Source organism: Polypterus senegalus, chromosome 10, assembly GCF_016835505.1.
Source record: "Polypterus senegalus isolate Bchr_013 chromosome 10, ASM1683550v1, whole genome shotgun sequence".
Lineage (NCBI taxonomy): Eukaryota > Metazoa > Chordata > Cladistia > Polypteriformes > Polypteridae > Polypterus > Polypterus senegalus.
Window position 1 is genome coordinate 175,749,875 of NC_053163.1, and position 21,303 is coordinate 175,771,177.

Here is a 21,303-nt window from a genome sequence, read left to right on the forward strand (position 1 = left end):
TCTGTTCATAGAACTGCCAATCACTGGATGGGTTCTGTTTTTTTGCACAATTCTGAGTAAACTCTTGAGACGGTTGTGTGTGAAAATCCCTGGATATCAGCTGTTACTGAATGATTCAAACCTGTCTGTCCAGCACCAACAACCATGGCATGGTCCAAATCACAAGATCTCATTTTTCTTCCCGCTTTTGGTGTTTGAAATGAACATTAATGGACGCTCCTGACCTGTATCCGCATCTGGATGATTGGATTGTTTTGCCAGCGCACCATCAGCTTCTTGTTTAAAGGTGAGTGTATCTTAAATATCAGATTAGATCAACTTTATTAATCACACAGGGAAATTCAGATGCATACAGCGACATAAACATAAAAATAACAAGGATACAGATTCACAGGACAGATAATACAGCCATAAGTAAATAAATAAAATTAAATGTATTCTGCAGATATTCAAAAATAAACTTAACAAGCACATACATCAGTAGGAAGAATTGAATCCCCCTGATAGCAGTAGGCATAAAAGATCCCCAGAGGCTCTTCTTATCATGCTGTGGTGAAATAAGCCTGTGGCTAAAAGTATTCTAAGACAGCACCTCATGGAGGAGATTTTTCATGATGGTAGCCAATTTTGCCCCCATCTTCTTTTCAACAACAGCTTCCAATGTGTCCAGGGCTGGCCCTGTGATGGTGCAGGCTTTCCTGATGAGTTTGTTTAGCCGTTGTGCTTCTTTTGAGCTCAAGTTGCTTCCTCAGGAGACTGCAGCATGGAGCACCACACTGGCTACTATGGGAGGGTAGAACATTTCCAGCAGCTTCCTGATGGGAGGGTAGAACATTTCCAGCAGCTTCCTGCATACATCAAAAGAGTCAAGTTCCCTCAGGAAGCACAGTCTGTTCTGGCCCTTCTTGTGTTGCCAGACCAGTCCAGTTTGTTCTTTACATTAACCCACAGGTACTTATGAGTCTACACCACTTCCACATCTTCACCCTGGATGGTGACTGGCCTCAGGGACACCTCAGCATTCCAGAAGTCCACCTCTCTCGTCTTAATTTTTTAACAAAAAATACATGAGTTTTGCACATTTTGTGCATACAAATGTTTAAATGAGAAGTGGCAGGGAAGGTGAAGATCTTAACTAGCTTGCTGAAAAGGATGGAACAGAGATGGCACACAGAACATTGGCTGCAACAGCTATGTGATGCCATTCCAACCTTGCAAAGCATCAGGAGGTGCTGGGAAAACAATATTCAGCTAAGGTGGCCACAGGGCAAATTTTCAGGGAAAAATCTGTAAGGATAAGGACCAAATTAATGCAAAAAAGCTTTGACAGATTTTACCAGTCAACAACTAGGGTTTAATATCGAAGAATATAGCTGGAATAAAAACTGTAGCCAGAGTTTATATTCCCGTGTATGGAGTGAAAAGAAGCAGATGTGGACACCTTTCTTGGTCCCCTTACAGCTCCCCTGTGTACCTGCATGCCTTTGATATGTCATCAAGTAAAACAAAGCAAGTGCGAAAAGAAATGAAGTCTTTCTTATTCTACAAAGATATTCTAAAATGGCCTGGAGACATTTGTGTTAGTACTCCTAAAAAAAGATTATAAAAAATTGGACTCGAGTGATTTTTCAAACTGGCCTTTTTCTTTATTTAGTATCACACACTTCTCCAATCGTGCAGTCAGTCATTCATTCGATTTAAATGGAGACAAGTCATCACTCTGCTGTTTGGTGTAATCTTATGTCCCACACTGAACGTGGACCAGAGACGGTAAAGGAGAGAGTCGTCTGAGGAGATCAGAAAGAAAATTACAGACAAGCAGGTTAAAGGCAAAGGCTAGCAAGACCATCTCCAAGCAGCTTGATATTCCGGTGACAACAGTTGCAAATATTATGAAGAAATTTTAGGTCCATGGGACTCTAGCCAACCTCCCTGGCTGTGGCCGAAAGAAGAAAATCAACCCCAGAAGGTGCAGAAGGATAGTGAGAATAACAGGCCAAAAGGCCAAGGACAATTTCCAAATAGATACAAGCTGAACTCCAAGATCAAGGTCATCAGGGTTTGGCTCAATGGAAGAAGAACAACTTCACTGTTTTTTTTTTTTGTGGTTTAGACTGGAATTTTTTGCTAAAATGCAAATTGGTTAGCCCCTATGTGTCTTGGAGAATGTCTTTTGGACAGAAGAGACAAAACTGGAGCATTTTGTCGAGTCACATCAGTTCTATGTGCACGGACAATAAAATGAAGCTTTCAAAGAAAAGAACACCAGACCACCTGTGAAACATGGAGGGGGCTCGGTTATGTTTTGGGGGTGCTTTGCTGTGTCAGGCCTAGTTTGACTTGTGCCTTTGCAGGGAACAATGAAATCTTAAGACAACCAACATTCTGGATTTAATCATAGTGCCCAGTATCAGAAAGCTGTGTCTCAGTCACAGAATAAGCCAAAACATAGAGAATGGGTAAGAACAAAACACGACTATTCTGAAGTGGCCTTCTTAGGAGCCCTGATTTGAATCCCATCAAACATCTATGGAAAGACCTGAAACATGCAGTCTGGAATAAGCACTTTGCTCAGGACGAGTGGGCCAAACTCCCTGTGGACGCGTGCAGAAGACGCATGGCGAGCTCCAGGAATTGCTTGTTTGCAGTGAGTGCCTCTAAAGGTTGAGCAACAAAATATTAGGTTAAGGGTCCTATCATTTTTTCCTTGCCATTTTCATTTTTATTCTAATTTGAAATATTCTGCTCAATCCAAACTCTAACAAAAAGTCTAACTTTTGTTAAATATGGAATAAACAATGATACATGCCAATTACTTTCGTCAGTTTCAAGTTGTTTCTAAGATAATAAATTTGTCCACGTCTGTACTTAACAAAAAAAAAGGCACGACGGCAGTCCATATGACCCACTTTTATAGAACAGTAGTGTATATGCTATCTGGCATGCCACTACATTTTACACATGGCAGAGTATAAAAGACATCTTTTGCATTATAAAACAGGAACACATACAATATAGTGCAAGACTACAATATGAAATAATGTTTATTTCAGTGAAGCAATTCTCAACAGAGAACATGAATTTAACAGTGTTTCACAATATAAAATTTTGCACAGGATTATGCAGAAAAACTATATTAAAGGATGTCATTTGTTTCAGATCACATTTAAAAAATCATTCTCTTCTTTGCAGCATTCTTTCTTTGAAACGATTACACATAGTTACGACAAATCAGCAGCATGCCAACAGTAAATAGTGCTTCTTTGCCGGAAGTGGTCTCCGAGACCCTGACCACAAGTAGAGATAGCACTTAAGGAATGGAAAAATAGTCAACCTAATGACATGGGTTTCACTTTATATATTTGGCTATATTTCTTTTCACCAGGCAAGAGTTTTTCTTTCCAGTTCTCCAAATGCTCAGTACAGCATTGTTAACAGATTTACCGTAGATTACAGTCACAGAGATACTGATTCCAGCTTGCATCTGTCAAGGAATGGATTGTACTTAGAAGGAGTTTATGTTCTAAATGAGTATAAGTAAGTGTACATCAATTTCACAGATACCCTGTTACCTATTAAACCTTGAACGGATGAAATCCTGAAGCTATATATGTGTTAATAATGTATATTTGAACCCCATTATAAAACCTATGAAATATGGGCTACAGTGAATGAGTACGTCACCCATTTAAGCACACACAAACTTGCTCACGTCATGTAAAAAGAGTGGTTCTGCCCGCTTATTTACATTTGTACAAAAACAAAATCACCAATAACATTCAGTTTTAATGGGCAAAGGTGCTTAAAAATGGGAGAGACCTAAGACACAAGTGTTACTTGTAATTAATGCAGATTTTTTTTTCCTTAAAACTACTAATTGTACAGTTTCAAGATAATCTTAAAATGGATATTTTAAAATAGATTAAAAATACTATAAAAATTACAATCAATGCACATTCATCTGAAATTAAAAAAAAAAGATGTAATCATTAATACATACAAATCTCCAGTAATAATACAATATACATTAGAAATGGTGTTTTTTTTTTTTTCTTTTCTTTTGGAATGGTGCCACTGTGGTTTCCTGTTTTCCTGTCCAGTAAACGAAGTGCATTAACAGTATCTGAAGTGCTGCAAAACAGAAAAGAAGCCCTTGGCTGGAACTTGTTACAGGGATTGAAAAATGGCAGACCTAGGCACCCTTCTGCTGTACAGCTATATAATTAAGGCAATGATTGCTTGGGAAGCCAGAGTTGCCATCATATTTTATGGAGTCTTTGCTATTGTCCAAACATTTCTTTGTAGCTGACATAATGCTTTGTTGTTACATAGCTGCTTGCTCCAACTGTTGCTCTCGTCCGTGTTGAGTCAAGGTCGGGGCTGAAGAAGTCCTCAAAAATCCACATAACTGGCTTTCTCTTTGATGGTTACAGAGGTCTGAATAAAAACTTATATCAAGTGTTTATGCTCAATTTAACAAAGAATGTCAGAAGCAAGATGCAGCAATTACTGGCATGGAAAATGTATCAAAAAGAAACACACAATGCTGACAAAGGGATTAGGTTGTCAAGACTAAAGCAATAAAGTAGTTAAAACTTGATGCCACAGTGAAGGTCTAGGATGGCCTTTCCAGACATGCAGTAACGTTAAGATGAGTTTGCACAGACAGAAATGCACAGGCATAGAAAACAGACTGACACGTGCGTAAAGAAAAAAAATAAAGGGCTGCTGCTCCTGTCTTCGGTATGCAATCTCTTGCCTTTATGACAATGGCTAACCCACCTGCAGCCAAAGAATCACTTAGATTTTTCTACAGTAGAACCTTGAATATCTGCCGTAATAAAAGGGAGAATATTGCTGTGTTCACAAGCTATGAGCATTTTTAAGAGTATCCACCCGTGACAACTCATCTTCTCAGTTCTCCGCAGTCACATGAATTTCCAGTCAGCGTTCCGGAAGAAACGCGTGTTGGCTGTTCATTTACTACTTGATCCACAAAAAGTAATTAACGACAAGGCTTTTTCTCATGGAAACATAAAACAAATGCTTTAAGCATGTTTTGTATTACTCCAAATGCAACTCAAACCACAAAAATGCCATTTGTGGCTGACTTTTTCATTTTTTTTTTTTTCTTATATTACTGAAACGATATGAGAGATCAGTGTGAACATCCCAACTTGGCTATCGTTCAGCTGAGGACTTCTGTTTTGTCTCATACCACGTGAACACAGCATAGAAGAGCCCAGTTTATTTAAAGAGGTTTATGCACCGTTATTTGGGCTCAATCAATGTAATGGATAGCAGGGTCCTACAGTATAAATTAAAAGCCGTGTCATCATAGCATCACGAGTACCAGTCAGACAGCCTCCTCTTCCATATCTGCATACAGATATTTTAGTAAACAAACACAGACAACTTCACAGACAATTCACCTGCCCTAATCACTACTTTTCAGACGCTGAAAATAGCAAAGACCGCTCTTCCTTGAATACAATTTCAATATCTCAGATAATGTAGATGCTGACAATGTATCCCACATTTACTTTATTCCTTGCCAAAAAACGATTCTGTTTCCTTCTTTTCAAAAATATCATTACAAGTTGGCAATTTCTAACCTAAAAAACTACACAGTCTTTGAAAGCATTTAAGAAGGTTGCTGATGCTTTTGCGAAAAACCTAAAAAAAAAAAACAACAATGGTTCTCGTCTCCAATTGTACAAACTCTCTGGTGTCACTGCTTATGTGCCTCTTCATCCCACAAAACTCAGTGCGTTTTCAGACATCTATGTGTGTGCCGGCATTGTCCCTCAACCGCTACTTGGGAGTGATTTCCAAGAGACCCCAGATATTACTCTGTATCTCCGTCACTTCTCTGCTCAAAACTACTCCTACAGAGGACATCACACAGCACTCATTGAAATGCTTTTCAGAGAACATTTTTCGACTAATTCCTTTTTCATATACACTCTCCTGATATGTGTTGCAAAATCAACTGGCTAATGGCTAATTGGGTCAATGATAATCAAGATTCTACGTGCTCAGGAACTTAAATGCAAGCTTAAAAAAATGGACATGAGCTGAAGAAATAGGGCAAGTGTTTAAATGCAACCCCAGTAATGGTTATGATGTTAATGGCAATGGATGTTTACATGCAAAAAACATGCAATCTGCAATGTATACCTCTCAAGTTCCCAACCTACAAGTTCCCACCCCAGAGGTAAGCAGCTGCATGTAACCGCCTTCAAAGTCTTGTGGGCCAGAAACCCACGCATCCGTTCAGGAACCTGCAGTCCAAGAGGAAAGAGACAACAAAGTTACTTTCACTTGTGTGGGACGCTGCTGCACCTGGGAAGGTACAATATTAAAGAGAAAAAAAAAGCAAAACACACACAAAATTAACAAACGCAAGCCTTTTTAGGTGTTACTATTGAATTAACAGCCAAAAAAAAAAAACATTCAGGAAATAAGTCATTAGATTAAAATGCTGTAACCACACCAAACACATCACAAAAGGAAAATCAAATTGTCAAAATGATTTTATGTGTGAGATATCATGCTATAAAACACATTGTATGAAACAAAACATTTCCAGACAGTAAAACATGCAATTGTATCCCAACCACATTCTGCCATTCTTTGCAAAAAAACATAGATGTTTTCATGGCAAAAAACGTAAATGTGATTGACTCACAATTTGTATGAAAACAACTGTAATTTTCTGATTATCTGTCCAAAACATTACAAAAACTCCACATCAACTATGGAAAAAAAAAACCAAACATTTTTGGCTTCACATGTGATCTGTTAGCAACTGTCTATAGGCGTATTTGAATGCATACGTATTTTTGACAAACATACATTTATTTGTATGGAGTTGATTCTAAAGAAACAAAGTGAACACAACCCTTCGTTCTCCTGCTTCATGTACGTTTTCGCTTGAATGTGCTACTGTACTTTGGTAAAACAGGAAGATCACTCTTTAGAGACATGTGGGCCTTTTAAACTGTAAAACACAGAGTCTGTGTTGATATCTCCGAAAAAGCAACAGGTAAATTGAAAAATTTATATTTTTCATCCATAATTCATTGTGAAATGAAATGGTTTCATTGTTTTTTTTTTTAACCATTAAACTCTCCATAAAATGTTTTTAACACATACCTACAGTACAAGTCAAAGATTTGGAATCACCCAATAATTTCTGTGTTTTCTATTGAAATTGATATCGTTTTTTATCAAGATACCATTAAATTGATTTCAAAATACAGCCAAAACATTACAAGTGTGTTTAATGGCTATTACTGCTTGAAATGACTTATTCTTTTTATTATTTACATATGACTGCAAAGCCCCATTTTCAGCAGCCATTTCTTCGGCATCATCTCCCTTAACTTATCCTCAATTAGCCATATTTAAATCCTAAATTGCAACAGGCAGTCCCCGGGTTACAAACGAGATCCAGTTCATCTGTTCTTAAGTCGAATTTGCAAATAAGTCAGAACAGGTACATATGGTTCTTATTTAGTGCCAGTTAGACAAAAGTTTTTCTTAGTATCTCTCTCTCTATATATATAAAATCCAACGTCTGTCTGTGTGCTTTTCACGAGAGAACTACTTAACAGATTTAGATCGTTTTTTTTTTTTTTATCTAAAATTTGCTTGAACATTCCGGTTGATTTTGCGACTTCTGTCATCATGCTTAGTATCATAGTTCATTTGCAGTACCGATTTATTTGCACAAATCCGAGACAGAGGCTGCAGGCTGAGGGGAGGAGGAAGTGCGACGTCAGGAGTGGAGAGCTGGGCAGGGCCCCCCTCACTCACATGTCAGCCTCTGTTCGAATCGCTCTCTTGCCACATTTTGGAACAGACCTTGCCTCCGCTTAGCTAGCGATACCGGTTTGTTTATTGGCTTTTTAAACTTTGTCCTGTTTCACTACTACGCAGGCAGAGCCGCGGGGGTCAGCTAGTATTGTATATATTTTACCTTCCTATGTAAAACACTAAAACATCTTACACAAAATAATTTAGCACATAATAATAACAACAATAATAATAAAAGTAACTACATATGGTACTGTACTGAAGAGAGGGATAAAGAGAGAATCTTTATCTTTTAAAGCTGTTCGATCATTGATCGACTGTAGCCCAACGCTTTTCCAATGACCGATGGCACTTCACCTCTTTCCGATCAATCTATTATTTCCACTATCTTTTTTCTTAAATCATGATCGTTTTCCTTCGTTTCATCACCAGCACATCTCCCTGGATTTACGCTTTGGAGGCATGGTTACAAGAGTAAACAACAGGAAAGTTTAAGCCAAATACAAAGTTACACACTCATCCGAGAGTTAACGGCAATGTGATCTGACTTCCTTTCTCGAGTTGTGTGAACCACTGAAGCAGGATGTCATGCAATGTATTTTATGTTTTCATGAGTGTTGAAAAGTACTGTAGTGCTTGAATTTATTACTACGAACCATTGTATATCACTCAGATTTTTAATATAATACGCTTTGTAGCAGTCTGTTCTTAATTATGAATTGTGTGTAAGTCGGATGTTCTTAACCCTGGGACTGCCTGTATTAGAGAAGCCCTTGTGTTTATATTAGCACTGCTAAAACCTGCTGTTTTGTTCACTTGGGTTGCAAAGTGCTGCAATACCTAAAGTTAAGTTCAAGAAACACATTAGTCTATTGTTTTTGATCAAATAAGGCTATTTCATGTGACAGATTGCCAAAAAACCTAAGATTTCATACAAAAGTGTCTATCACTGCCTTGAGAGAAGAGGGTGCTGACCACCACAGAAGAAGACGGCGACCCAGATGAGCAACTGAATAAGATAAGAACATCAGGGTGAGTAGTTTGCAAACAAAATCCTTTACAGGTCCTCAGCTGACTTCTTCCTTAAATATTCACCAAATATCTGTGTCTTCTGCAACAGGAAAGAGACAATTCCAGGGATGATGACATTAAAATGCTTTTCCAGTCATATTTCGTTCAATGTCTGCATTGTTTTTCCCATTTTCATCTGTGCATTTTAATTCTAAATTTTATATGTGGCTCTTTCTTTGAAACTCTGCCTCTTACGGCAGCATCCCAGATTCCTCTTTTCTCTGTGGCAGATGACACTGCCATTTGGCATGTATTTAAGGAACAAACCAACTGAGAACCTCGAAGGCAATTGTTTATCAAACTACAGACTCTGACGTCTTCTGATGACCTGTGTCTACACTGGCTCATTACGAATGTCAGTACTTGGATGCAATTAAGGGAGAAAAGTCTACTGGAAAAAAAAAACTATTGAAAAAAATACGCATTTCTGAGATTCTTCTAATTGTAAATATCATTCTAGCACATTTTTCTGAATCGTCATAGTGGTACCCCAGGACTTTGTTACTACATTTCATAATATAATCAATGGAAATGGCTTACATTTAAAAACTAAAATAACATAAGAAAAAAAAAATAGCTGTGCCACTCCATGTACAAAGAATTCTACAGCTTTGGGAAAAACGTGAGCTGACAAATGAGCAACTTCATCTTTTTAAGGCTTATCCTTTTGAACAAGCAACAAATAAAAAAAAATGTTTGAGGTATGAGCCAACACAGCACATATAAATGGATCAAGAGGAATCTGGGTCAGTCAGTAAGACAGCGACAGACTGAGAATAGCGAGTGAAGTAAAAGAGCAGACAAGAGTCAGGCAGGTAAAAGGCGGGCAGTGGCAAGGTACCATTTATATTGTGGCATTTAGAATAAAAAGCCGGTTGACACCTGTGGACTCGCCTGGAAAAGTGGCTTCTGGGATTGTCACGGTATTCAAGTCAGGGTCCGCACAACCTATCAGTTTTTTGTTATAGATGCAGCAATATTTGAATAGAGGTGGCCCAAATATTTTTAATTACACCTCATCATTTTAGGCATAATGGGTCAACTGGCAGCCACGTAAGACAGAGGACTAATTGGAGGACACAGTGTGTTGGCTCTTTTTAGCTTTAAACAACAGTCAGGGATCTCAGATTTAAGAGTCATGGGAATGGGACAGTATCAGATGCAAAACGATACTTTCAGATATTGGAAAAACTGCTCCAAGTACAAAGGTGGGGTGAAAAAAAAATATATGTTATTAAGTGGTCTGGATTTATGTTTTCCAAATGAATAAGCTAACCATTTAAAACTACAAAAAGGCTGATCACTGAAGTGAAATGCAAAAACAGATCAGTAAAATACTGCAGCTTTGCACAGTGCATCTGGAGTAACATGATGGCAAAATTAGTGCGTGTAAAACAAACAACCGTACTTTTAAAAAAACAAATGTCAGCTTCTGCCTTCAAACAAGAGCCGTTTTAAATACATTTAAATTGTGTTCAATTAGCGACATTCAATTTGACAGCCCTAGTCTCTACACACTGTCACAGCATGTACTTGTATATATTTATTTGACTTTTTGCTGGTTAAGTTTTTGACTTTAATACTGTATATAGTTTTGAAGTTTACAAAGTCAAAAAAAAGTACGCTAACTTTTGGTGATATTTACAAAAATATGAATCTTGCATTTTTCAAATTAAGTCAGATAAATGGATTTTGCAGATTTACTATAGTGTTGATTTACAGTATCCTGTAGGGTCTGAATAACTGAAAGTATCTGCAAAATTACTGTCATCAGCATAAACAGGAATGTTAAATGACACAAAAGAAAATATTTATTATTTAATGAATGAAAAAATTTAAAATATCATAAAATACCTATATATCAAATTATCCATAAAATTAACATTTCAAAAACCTAATACAAAAGGAAACAACAATTTGCCATATTTGCCAAATATTTCACACGATTTGCAAATTTAAACTTAGAATTAAAAGCCAGTATATTCCTTAGTTTATTCATCTGTTTTCCACATCCAGTTTATCTGGTCATAATATAACCAGAGAATATTCTGGAACAATAAGGTTTAAGAAAAAAGATGTAATAAAACAAACAATTAAATTCAACTGATAAAAACGATAATTATTAAAAAGTAATTGTGCAAACATTTTTAAAGTGATTGCTAAAATATATAAAAACACCCAGATCCTTTATATACATACAATCGAAACAAAAAACTTAATTATTTCAAATAAAACGAATAAAGACACTTTATAATTATTTTCCACTTTGCTGCCTGTACATTTTGTTAACTTTGTTTCTTCTCAGCTCACACAGTGAACGTAATGAAGACGTTTAAACACTGAAATATGCCTATCGCTCATGGTGCTCAAAACATTTGCTCCATATCAGATGAAGCAGGCTCTGTGCATGATGTGTTTGAAGATTTTATATGTAAGTTACTGCACCTTTGCTGCTTTTCTCTAATGTTATGTCAACATACGATGTGGGCACATAGCCCTCTTCTCCGGTTTGTTTTCTAGCTCTTGTCCATCCATCTCCTTTGTCTTCTTCGATGATGTACAGAACCTCCCCTTCAGCCATAACCAGAGTGCCTTCATTCTGACCTGTAAAGTATTGACAAGAATAAAGTTGGTGACATGCATTATTTCTGAATTTTCCAGTAGTGTCTATGGGAGCTTTGATAATATCTTAAAACCAGTACATACACTGCTTTAAAATACTGAAAGTGAGGCACCAAAAATGAACTAAAGTGGACGATGGCTTGTGCCGCAAGGCTCTGAGCTATTAGTGGGATCATACCAAGGGAAGAAGTCATCGGTCTCCTTTCCTCTCATAAGCATTTATCCATACAAATTGAGTAATTTTCCCTGAAGGTTTTTACCTCCTCTTGCCTCCCAATCGTCGGTACAGCATAACCAGAGCCCCAAATATTAATATAGGAACTGAAAAGTCTGGTGGCTACAAAACTGTTTCCATCTGAGGTGCCCAACACTATCAAGTGGTTTGCAAATACAGAGTTTATTAAACTTTCCCATATTTATTAAGGTGTGACACTGATGTTAAAGAGGTAAACTTGGTTGAATGCAATTTCGATTTCAATACTAATAAAAATAACTGTGATATCTGGTTTGGTTTGAAAATTAATGGATAAAACAATCAATCTGGGTGATACTTAAAAATATTTTTCTAATTGGTCTGCAAGTAAGGTATTTTTTAAACTTTCACATATTCTTTAGAGAGTGACACTGATGTTAAATAAGCATTTACAGTTCACAGTTTAAAAGACTAGCTGAAGTCATTTGTATTTGTGAAAGGCGCTCTATAAATGCAACTTATTATTATTATTATTTAAGTTAAAACATTAAGCAATTTTTACCCTACCATCAAATGAATACATCGCTTTACAGTGTCCAATAGCAGGTAGTGGGTCATCGTCTTCAAACTCATCATCAAACTCGCTTTGTGGATTAGTCTGTGGGGGTCCTCTCAACTCCTGGCTTGCATCCTCTGTGTAGCTTCCTTCTGGGCTATAGTCAAATAATTACATAACAAACAAAATATATAAATGAAGTCTGCAAACCCAAAACTTGAAGTTGTTACTTTTAGACAACTTTAAATAAACTGCAAACCTCCTTCTACTTGTATTAGTACCATGACTAGTCTGAAAATCAACTCCAAATTTATTTTCAAAAATATGTAGCGGGGGTAAATGTAACTTTTATATAGGGATGTAGCAGTACCAGAATTTTTGTATTCGATACAACTACCAGTGAAATTTTGTGAACTCAATATCTTTCGATACCACGGCAAAAACAGAATTTCTATTTAACAGCTTTTACCTCCATTTATTGAAGGGAACAATATTCTGCCTTTTTCTGTAATACAAAATAAAATATATAAATACTAACAGTAACAACAGCTTTACAATACTGGTATATCTTATCAAGTAGTTACCCAACGATTATTTAAGTGTACTTAAATTGCGTTGTCTAAACACAAATGCATTTCCAGATGTGAACTCTGCTGTTTTTCTTTTTGACATGTGTTGATGTGGCATTGTATCTTCAACACTGTGAGGCATTTTTGCTTTGTACCCTCGCCCACCATAACCTATCGTCAATGAGGGAGGACTGAAAGGTTTATATTGGTCAAAAGTTTTGATCACTGGTTTTCAATGGTTCCCTGATACTGAAAACATTGATAATTCGAAGATGGTGTGGGGGTGTTTCTTACTGTGTGTCAACAGTTTTTTTGAGGACAATCTAGAGTTAAAATGGCTGGAAAGAAAAATACCAAACTCGAAACTTAAGCCTGTCATGAGATGACGATATGTTGATTAGTTTTTGAGCCAAATCGTGCAAGAGAAAGAGACCACTAACAGAACCCTGAATACCGTAATTCTGCAAATAATTATGAATTGTTGTCGTCAATTGCTATCGTAATGACCTATGTTATGATCAGAAAGATCAGCATCAGAGTGGTAAATAATTACTGAAATGTTATAGTTCAGGTAATTTGGTTCCTAGGGCGCAAAAGCCTACTGAAGCTCACATCCAAATTTTTATATGTAGTTTTCATCGTGTACTATTGTACCTTCTGGAGTAGTTTGTCTACTTGCTGTCACACAAGTGTATTATCCACTTTCTTAGTACTAATGATAATGTAAAAAAGCTGGTACTGTTATGTTTTTGGAACTTTATTTTAGTACTAATTCAATACTATCAGTTCTTGTGACATCCCTACTTTTATATATTTCAGTTGCTGAGAACAAATTAAAATTCTACCAAATACTACAGAAAACGTTATTCTTCACTGTGGAAACCCTTTATCTTAACAGTTTCTCTCCACACTTTCAACCACCTTCCCATATGTTATTAAAGAAATGAAAAACACAGGGTAGCATAGGAAACAGTAAAAGTTGTACAGTGTTAAGAACATATTTATCTAAATAAGTGCAATGGGACTGACCAAAAAGGATCACAAGTAATGGTTTCAGAGAATGATCGAGAGGTTACCTATCTGTCTGTTTCCCTTTCTGCACTTGAGTTGCCAACCTGGATGAAGACCAGTGTCATCCACCTGGCCCTATCTACTTCCCTAGCACATGCCTTCTTTGGACTCTTTCAATGGCTCACTTTTGCAATCACAAGGATTTTGCTTTGACCCTGTGGAAGCGACAGCCAGTATCAGCATTCACGTGCACTCACCTTAATGAGGTGATTGCCGTTTAGTGCCATGGTGAGTGCACGTAATCAGCTGAGGTTGGCCAAACAGATAAAAAAAAGGAGGGCCAATTAAGAAAGGAGAAGAAGAAATCAGGGAAAAGGAAATCAACATGTGAACGCAAGCTTGAGGAAGGCAATAAACGAGAAGTATGGCTAGAGCTCTGTACACGGGATTCCGGTAGAAGTGAGTGAGCACGAAAGAGAGAAAGAGAGAGCAGAGTGCAAAAATGCCAGAAGGAGATGTCCAGATCTGCTGAAAAACTAAGGGAGCGGTGAAGGCACAGATCTCACAGTTGTTTTTTTTAGCCAAAAACAACTTTTAATATTAACGATAAAGTACATACTTATACTTACAAAAATATAACACAGTAAAATATTGTATTATATGATTTTATATGATACAAATTTCCAGTACTTTTATATATTTTTGGCTTGTACATCATCGGTGAGTTTCTGCGAGTTTTGGCAAGCACTAAAAATATTCCTATTAAATTGTTTGTATCTAACTTGCAAATAATCAAAACCATCAAACTTGCAAATCAGGAAAGGCGATTCTATTTACTTTTGCATTTCAAATGCGGCTAAACAAAGCTACAGAGGCTTTTTAAAAAATATTATTGAGCTAATTTCCTTGCAGAGTTAAGTGGAATTACATGGAAACAGTTTCACATACTCACCTCTCTCTTCCATGAGGTGCATGGTGATTTACGTCTGTGCTGGAGCGTCTGTCTCCCTTTCCAACTGATTTTCCCTCAACTTCCGTTAGCCACGCCTGCAAAAAGGCAAAAGTGTCTGAGCACAGCTAAAGCCTTCCTATCACATTCTATACATGAATTTATAACTACTAGTTTACTTCAATTAATCAATAACTTGTAAATAACAATAGCTGCACAGACAATAGAGAAGTCATATTTCTTTACTGAATGGCATTCTCCAATACCTTTAAAATGGACATTGTTAAAAGTTTTAGAAAGAAATCAGATGTAGACCCAAAAGTTTAAAATAATTATAGACCAAATTCATGTCTATCGTTTCTCTCATTAAAGTATTATAAAAATAAGTGTTAGGCAGGTGCAAAGTTAAAATGTAGATTTCTACTTATAATAGGTGTGATGGACAGCTGGGGATCGTGCCCTGTCGAGAAGCCTGGGAGAGCAGGAGAGCAAGAAAAGGGCAAGCCATTCCCTGGAACGTGAAAGGACTGCCACCCTGGGTCACATCAGGGCCACAAGCATGGGGCTGTAAAGCTCAAGCCTGTTGGGTTATGTGGCAACCACAAGGGGGCACTGGGATAATTCTGGACCCGTGGTCTGCAGCACTTCCGCCTCAACCGACCTTGGTTTGATTGGTCAGTTTCACTGTGGTTGCCCAGTCAAACATGAGAGGAAGTGTCAGGTGGTGCGGGCTAAAACACACTAAGATACCGAGGAAAGAGAAATGCGGACAGTCACTTTCAAACACAGCAAGAATACAAATGATGTTTTCACAGTGGGTAATGAGTACCCCTCTACTTTTGGTGGTATTCAAAAAGTGGACAGGAGGTGAGCAAGATGGTTTAAAATGAGTCTGAGCAGCAGGTTTTACTAAAAACGTAATCGAGAAAGGAAGCACTGGCTAACACAGGTTGAGGCACATGAGGATATTGAAGAAAGGCATACGATGAATGCTATGGGACCTTACATATCTAGGACAGTTTGGGCATAACTTTCTGCTCTTAAACATGGAGAAAAACCACAGACCACTAGAAAGAGCTGTAATGTTGTGAACCTTTTACAAATGTAGGGTTGCCCCTGAACCTAGAAGCGACCTCTTTGATGGAGTATAAGACTACCTGATTCAATAGACAATTTAATTTTGTGTGTTAGGGTGCAACTCAGAACATATTACAGGCAGTGCCCTGAGTTACAGAACAGATCTGTTCTTGTGTAAGGTGGGAAGATGGACATTCTAGTGCATTAACATAAATATCAGCAAAAATGCATAATTCTTGACAAAATATTTTTACATAAGCATGCTTCAAACTTGTTAATAAAATGACAATGAAGCAATATTACTGTACTTTAAACTACTAAACAGAAATAATTTAAACTAAATGAACCATGTATGTATAGTATGTTAACCTTATTCTTAAACATCCTAGAGTTTTTGATAATAATGTCATAGAGTTTTAAAAAAAGGCATACAAATGGCTACCATTAACAGATGATTGATGCTTTGAATTAAAAATACCAGATTCCACCTCTCCTCAGCTAAACGGACAACCGCCTGTCTAGCTGCTTAACTGTGACAGAGTTTCTTTTTAGTTAGATTTTTTAATTTTTTATTTTATTTTTTTTATATATGGGTTTGTGGGTGACTTGGAGCATTATCCGAGTCTCTCTTAGTTTACTTAGGCAGTATCTCTAACTGCCTACTATGTATGCTGTTGTTTTCTTTCTGTTTTTGTTTTTATTCTGTGTGTAAAGCACTTTGAGCTGTATTTCATGTATAAAAGTTGCTATATAAATAAAGTTTGACTGATTAATTCCTGGCTGTGAATGCTTCTAGTTGCATTCAGTGACATATGCTATTTTTACTGTGAGGCCATACTGCTTAAAACAGCATGTCTGGGACATGTAACTAGGATACTGGGGATTATAAGCAGTGGGTTCTAAGATGCCAGGCACTAACTGAGCTGCTGATTTGTGACTGAGCTTCTTGCATGGTTACATTTAGTAACCCATTCACATTAAACCACAAAATGGTTGAAAAGTATAACAAAGTCTGTAAGTGTGCAGTACAACTCCTCACTGACTGATAGCGATGGCTGCTCTGTATACACCAATCCCAAATTTTGTTTTCTTGGTTTGAAGGTTAAAAAAAAAATAAACAAAGCTCATTACATGAAAATGAACTGAAATTCTACTGTGTCAATGGAATTTCTGTTACATGAGACTGTGTAACCCGAGACCCTTCTATATATTAATTTTCTTTTACATGGTGAACTATCTGTGCTACCCATTTGAGAGTTTATAATCTAAGTAAACATTGCAGAGTTCATTATTAAAAGTTTGCAGTGAACCATGCAATGCATGTGGCTCTGTTACAGGCCTTTTGGTATGGGATTCATAAAAGCAGTGTAAAATTGTGATGCACCACCTGTTAGAATGACAAATGCAATGCATTTTATTACTAAAAAGGTTTGTGATGCACCATCTTTTAGAATGACAGAGGCATAGTAAATGGATGGACTCACAGACAAGTATGAGATAATAAAACTGAATAATTTGCCTTCTATATGCCAGTAACTAAATGCTTTAGTGAAGTAAAAGTGGATGAGTGAAAATTAGCTGTACTTAAAATATGGGGTGGTGGTGGTGGAAAGGATACTTAAGCAGATTTAAATTCTGCAAGCAATAGGATAATACAAAAAAAAAAAAAAGCTCAGAATCTGCTTTTACGTTACAATCAAATTAACAAAGTTGTACTAATTAAAATTAGTAAAAAACTTTACAATTCACCTTGTGCATAACTAACAAACTATTTTTTATGAAATGTCAGATTTTCAGTTATCAATAATCACCTCATTCTTCTGAATCTCCAGCTGAAGACGACTCATGTTATTCATGGTCTCTGATATCCTGGGTTGTAAACTTCCTGGGTCACCCATTTGAGGATTCTTCTCATACACGTCCTTCATTTTGTTCAAAGCCTCACTACAGACAGAAAATGCTAAAGAGAATTAGGAAATCAAAAGCACAATTTTTTTTTTTTTTTTTATTACTGTGGACTGAACTTTTTCGCAATACTAGTTTTATTAACTATCTACACATTCTTTAATAGAAATTGTTCTTAAAGAAGAGTTTAGGTTTGTGCTTGCATTTTAGGAGACTCATTTTTATCTTTGCCCAAGTCCTGGAGCCATTTTTAATTTACCACAGTTGGTGTTTGCAAAAAAATGGACAGTTTGGTAAAGTGTAAGAAGGCTTAATAACCAGCAAGAATGAGGGCCCTGTTGAAACAGAAATACAACATATTTGTTACCTACATGTGTGCAGGTGTTTATATAAGTTACAGACTCAAAACAAATGAAATAACACATATAGCATCTTTTTCGTTTCGATATATCCTTTTAAATCTTTGAGGGATAAATATTTTTTCCAAAAAACTCAGTTTTCTGAAAAGCACACAATGCACTGGTTTCACACATAAAATCAACATAAAATGTCTGTTGCTACGTACAGTGGCTGCTGTTGGCGCCTGTTCGGCATCTCTGGCAGCAGTGGCTGCACAGGGGTGGTTCGATGGTCAGCAGGAATGCATGGCGGGCCAGATACCTCTCTGTCTTTGCACAGCAGGTGGGCAACGGTGGCAGTCGCAGTGTGACGCAATAGGTTTGTACCTCTTGTCATCTTAAGTGGTGGTCCTCCTAGGCGAACGTTGCTGTAGGCGCATAAGCTATACAAACGTGTTCAGCACCACGATTAGCTGGGGACCAATAGGCTGATGCTGGTACCTCACTTCATTTTCGACATTCATCTATAGATCACTTGCATCAAACTCAGAGTCTGATTCAGCGATAATACATAAAACGTCCATGTAGTATTTTGCTTTGCACATTTGCTTTAGTCTTGCCAGATGTCGATGCCATTTTAGAGGCTGTTTACTCTAAACTACTCATGCACGTGCAGGGAATCGAGGTCAAATCAAGAAAACTACGTAACTTTACTTCAAGCAAAGAGAGTCAAACTAAAACGTAAGGGCGAGTTTTGTTGCGGTTTACAGCTGGTTACCATCTTCTACCCCTGAATTTCGACAAAAGTCAACATCAGCCCTGAAAGAGTTAAGAGATCCTTATCTTATGACTTTAAAAGTAGCATGTCTTTCATCTTATGGACATAAAATGAAGGCAATATTAACATTATAATAAATGTCCCAGGTAATCATTGCTGTATATAAGTTGTGTATAGGGTGGTCCAGATCTAATTATGCAATTTTCATTACACTATAATTTATTAAGTTTATTACATAGAAAATCACCCGAAAAATCCCGGACCATCGAGAAATGTGCGAACTGACGACATGAAGAATTGTCTTTGCGCAGAACTATAATAGTCCCCGCATAAATCAAAGTCACTCAGATGATCTGGATCTGCATAAATGGATCTGGACCACCCTGTATAAAGATTTATTATTTTCATTTTTTAAATTAATACAAAGTTGACATTTATACAAATTCAAAATAAATGATTGATTTTGCACAATGAAGTTAACATTCTCAAACATGCTTAATGCAATTGAGAGTCATAGTTTTCTGGTTCTATTGTAAAACTAAAAAAACAATTTTCACAGTTACACCTTCGGAAGTTGGAAGAATGCAGAAAGGCCATAAAAGATACAGGACTGAAGATAAATAGGAAGAAGACAGAATATATGAGGTTTAATGATGATAAGGATTCTGAAATCCTATCTAGGATATCTAGGATCAGTGGCAGCTCAAAATGGAAAATGAGATGTAGAAATAATTCATGGAGTGTGGTGTGGATGGAATAGTTGGGAAAAGGTGGCAGGAGTATTGTGTGTTCGAAGAATTAAGGCAAAGGTTAAAGGTGAGGTTTTTAAGACAGTGATAAGACCATCAATGATGTGTGGAGCTGAGATATGGACAGTAAAGAGAGCGCAGAAAGAGAAGTTAAATATGGCAGAAATGAGAAGGTTGGAAGTTAACGAGTGGAGTTACAAAAAAACGACAGAAGACAGAACAAGAAAAGATCAGAGGTACAACAAATGTGGGAGAAACATTGAAGTGGTATGGACATGTCATAAAGACAGATGATGAATATGTGCGCAAAAGAATTAAGGGAAAGGAAGTACAGGGAAAGAGAAAAAGACTGAGGTCAAAGAGGAGGTGGATGGGTAAAGTAAAAAAGATCTGAAGGAAAAAGGTTTAACTGGCGCAGAGATGCAGGACTGAGCTTTTTAGAGGTTGATCAGCCACATTGACCGCACACAAAAGTGGGAAAAGATGAAGAGGAAGTAGTAGTAGTAGTTTAAGGTAAAGTGGCAATGGTACCATTCCTCCATACCTTCTATTTCAAGGAGTTCAGTTTTTAAGTATATCTTTGTTGTTCAAGAACCAAAATTACAAGCAAACCCTTTTTACGTTTGTTACTCATTTATACTCGTACCATACAATGCAAGTGGTGGGTTCAATCTCCTACACTACCCAAGAAACAGATTGAACTCCTTTATGCACATGTTTTAGAATTGCCTTCTAAGGTCTAGTTTTTGTCTAATTTTCTGCCAGAGATTCTCTGTATTAACTTTTCTCCTGTCAGTTCTGACCAGCCCCCCTGCCCCTGACATTGAGAAGCACCACTATTATTATTAAACTACTATGCTTTACGTTAGGGATGGTATTAGGCAAGGGATGAGAAGTGATTGGTCTTCACCAGTTAAAGCGCTTGGAGTTCTGCCCATTGAGTTAAACTTTTATCTCATAAGACCAGAGAATCTTTGTTGTCGTTTTATCAGGGCCCTTTAAACTATCACATGCTGTTCAGCAAAGAGTGACTTCTGCCTAGCCACTCTAACAGAAAATACCTCATTGATGGAGTGCTGATGATCACCATCCCTCCAACAGGTTCTCACATCTAAACAGAGGACTTTTAAAATCTGTGAGAGTGACAGTTGGGTTCTTGGTCACCTCCCTGACTTAGGTTCTTCTTGCCTGGTTATTCAGGTTGCTAGGAGTCCTGATGGCTCTAAACTTCTTTCATTTCACAATTATTAAGGCCACCGTGCTCTTGGGATCTCTCAAAGCTTTAGAAATGCTTTCATCCTCTTGATCTGATCTGTGCCTCAATACAGTTTGATCATGGTGGTCTGCACAGTGAGAATTCTTTAGACAAGAGCAGTGGAAGTCTCCTTAGCCTACCAGCCCCTTTGTAATTACGTGTATTCTTTCTTTCTGATGACATTCCAGACATTTGATATTGGTCATTGTAAGGTTTTACAGATGTCTCCAATAGTTTTATTCTTGTTTTTGAGCCTCATAATGGCTTCTTTGGCATTCATTTCCACAGTTTTTATCCTCATGTTGAGCAATAGCAGCTACACACTGCAAAGGGTAGAAGCAAGCCGAGGTATCTTATGATGCCATGAAACTCAACTGAAGAATCACAAACACCAGGGATGCTAATTGTC

At 37.2% G+C, this 21,303-nt stretch overlaps 1 protein-coding gene across 2 annotated transcripts in view; it reads right to left on the minus strand.

Moving 5' to 3' along the window:
- Positions 1-3,018: 3,018 nt before the first annotated feature.
- The window catches only part of fnbp1l (formin binding protein 1-like), a 139,166-nt gene continuing 120,881 nt past the window's right edge, over positions 3,019-21,303 (minus strand). Inside the window, exons 11-15 of one of the 2 annotated variants that reach the window (XM_039767811.1) lie at positions 17,681-17,813; positions 14,796-14,890; positions 12,275-12,420; positions 11,338-11,496; positions 3,019-6,284 (exon numbers count right to left, since the gene is read on the minus strand). In XM_039767811.1, coding sequence (XP_039623745.1) covers positions 6,277-6,284; positions 11,338-11,496; positions 12,275-12,420; positions 14,796-14,890; positions 17,681-17,813 — 541 coding nt within the window. In that variant the 3' untranslated portion in view covers positions 3,019-6,276. Of the gene's footprint in view, positions 6,285-10,739; positions 11,497-12,274; positions 12,421-14,795; positions 14,891-17,680; positions 17,814-21,303 lie in introns of those variants that run through there. The other variant, XM_039767810.1, reaches the window with a different exon arrangement.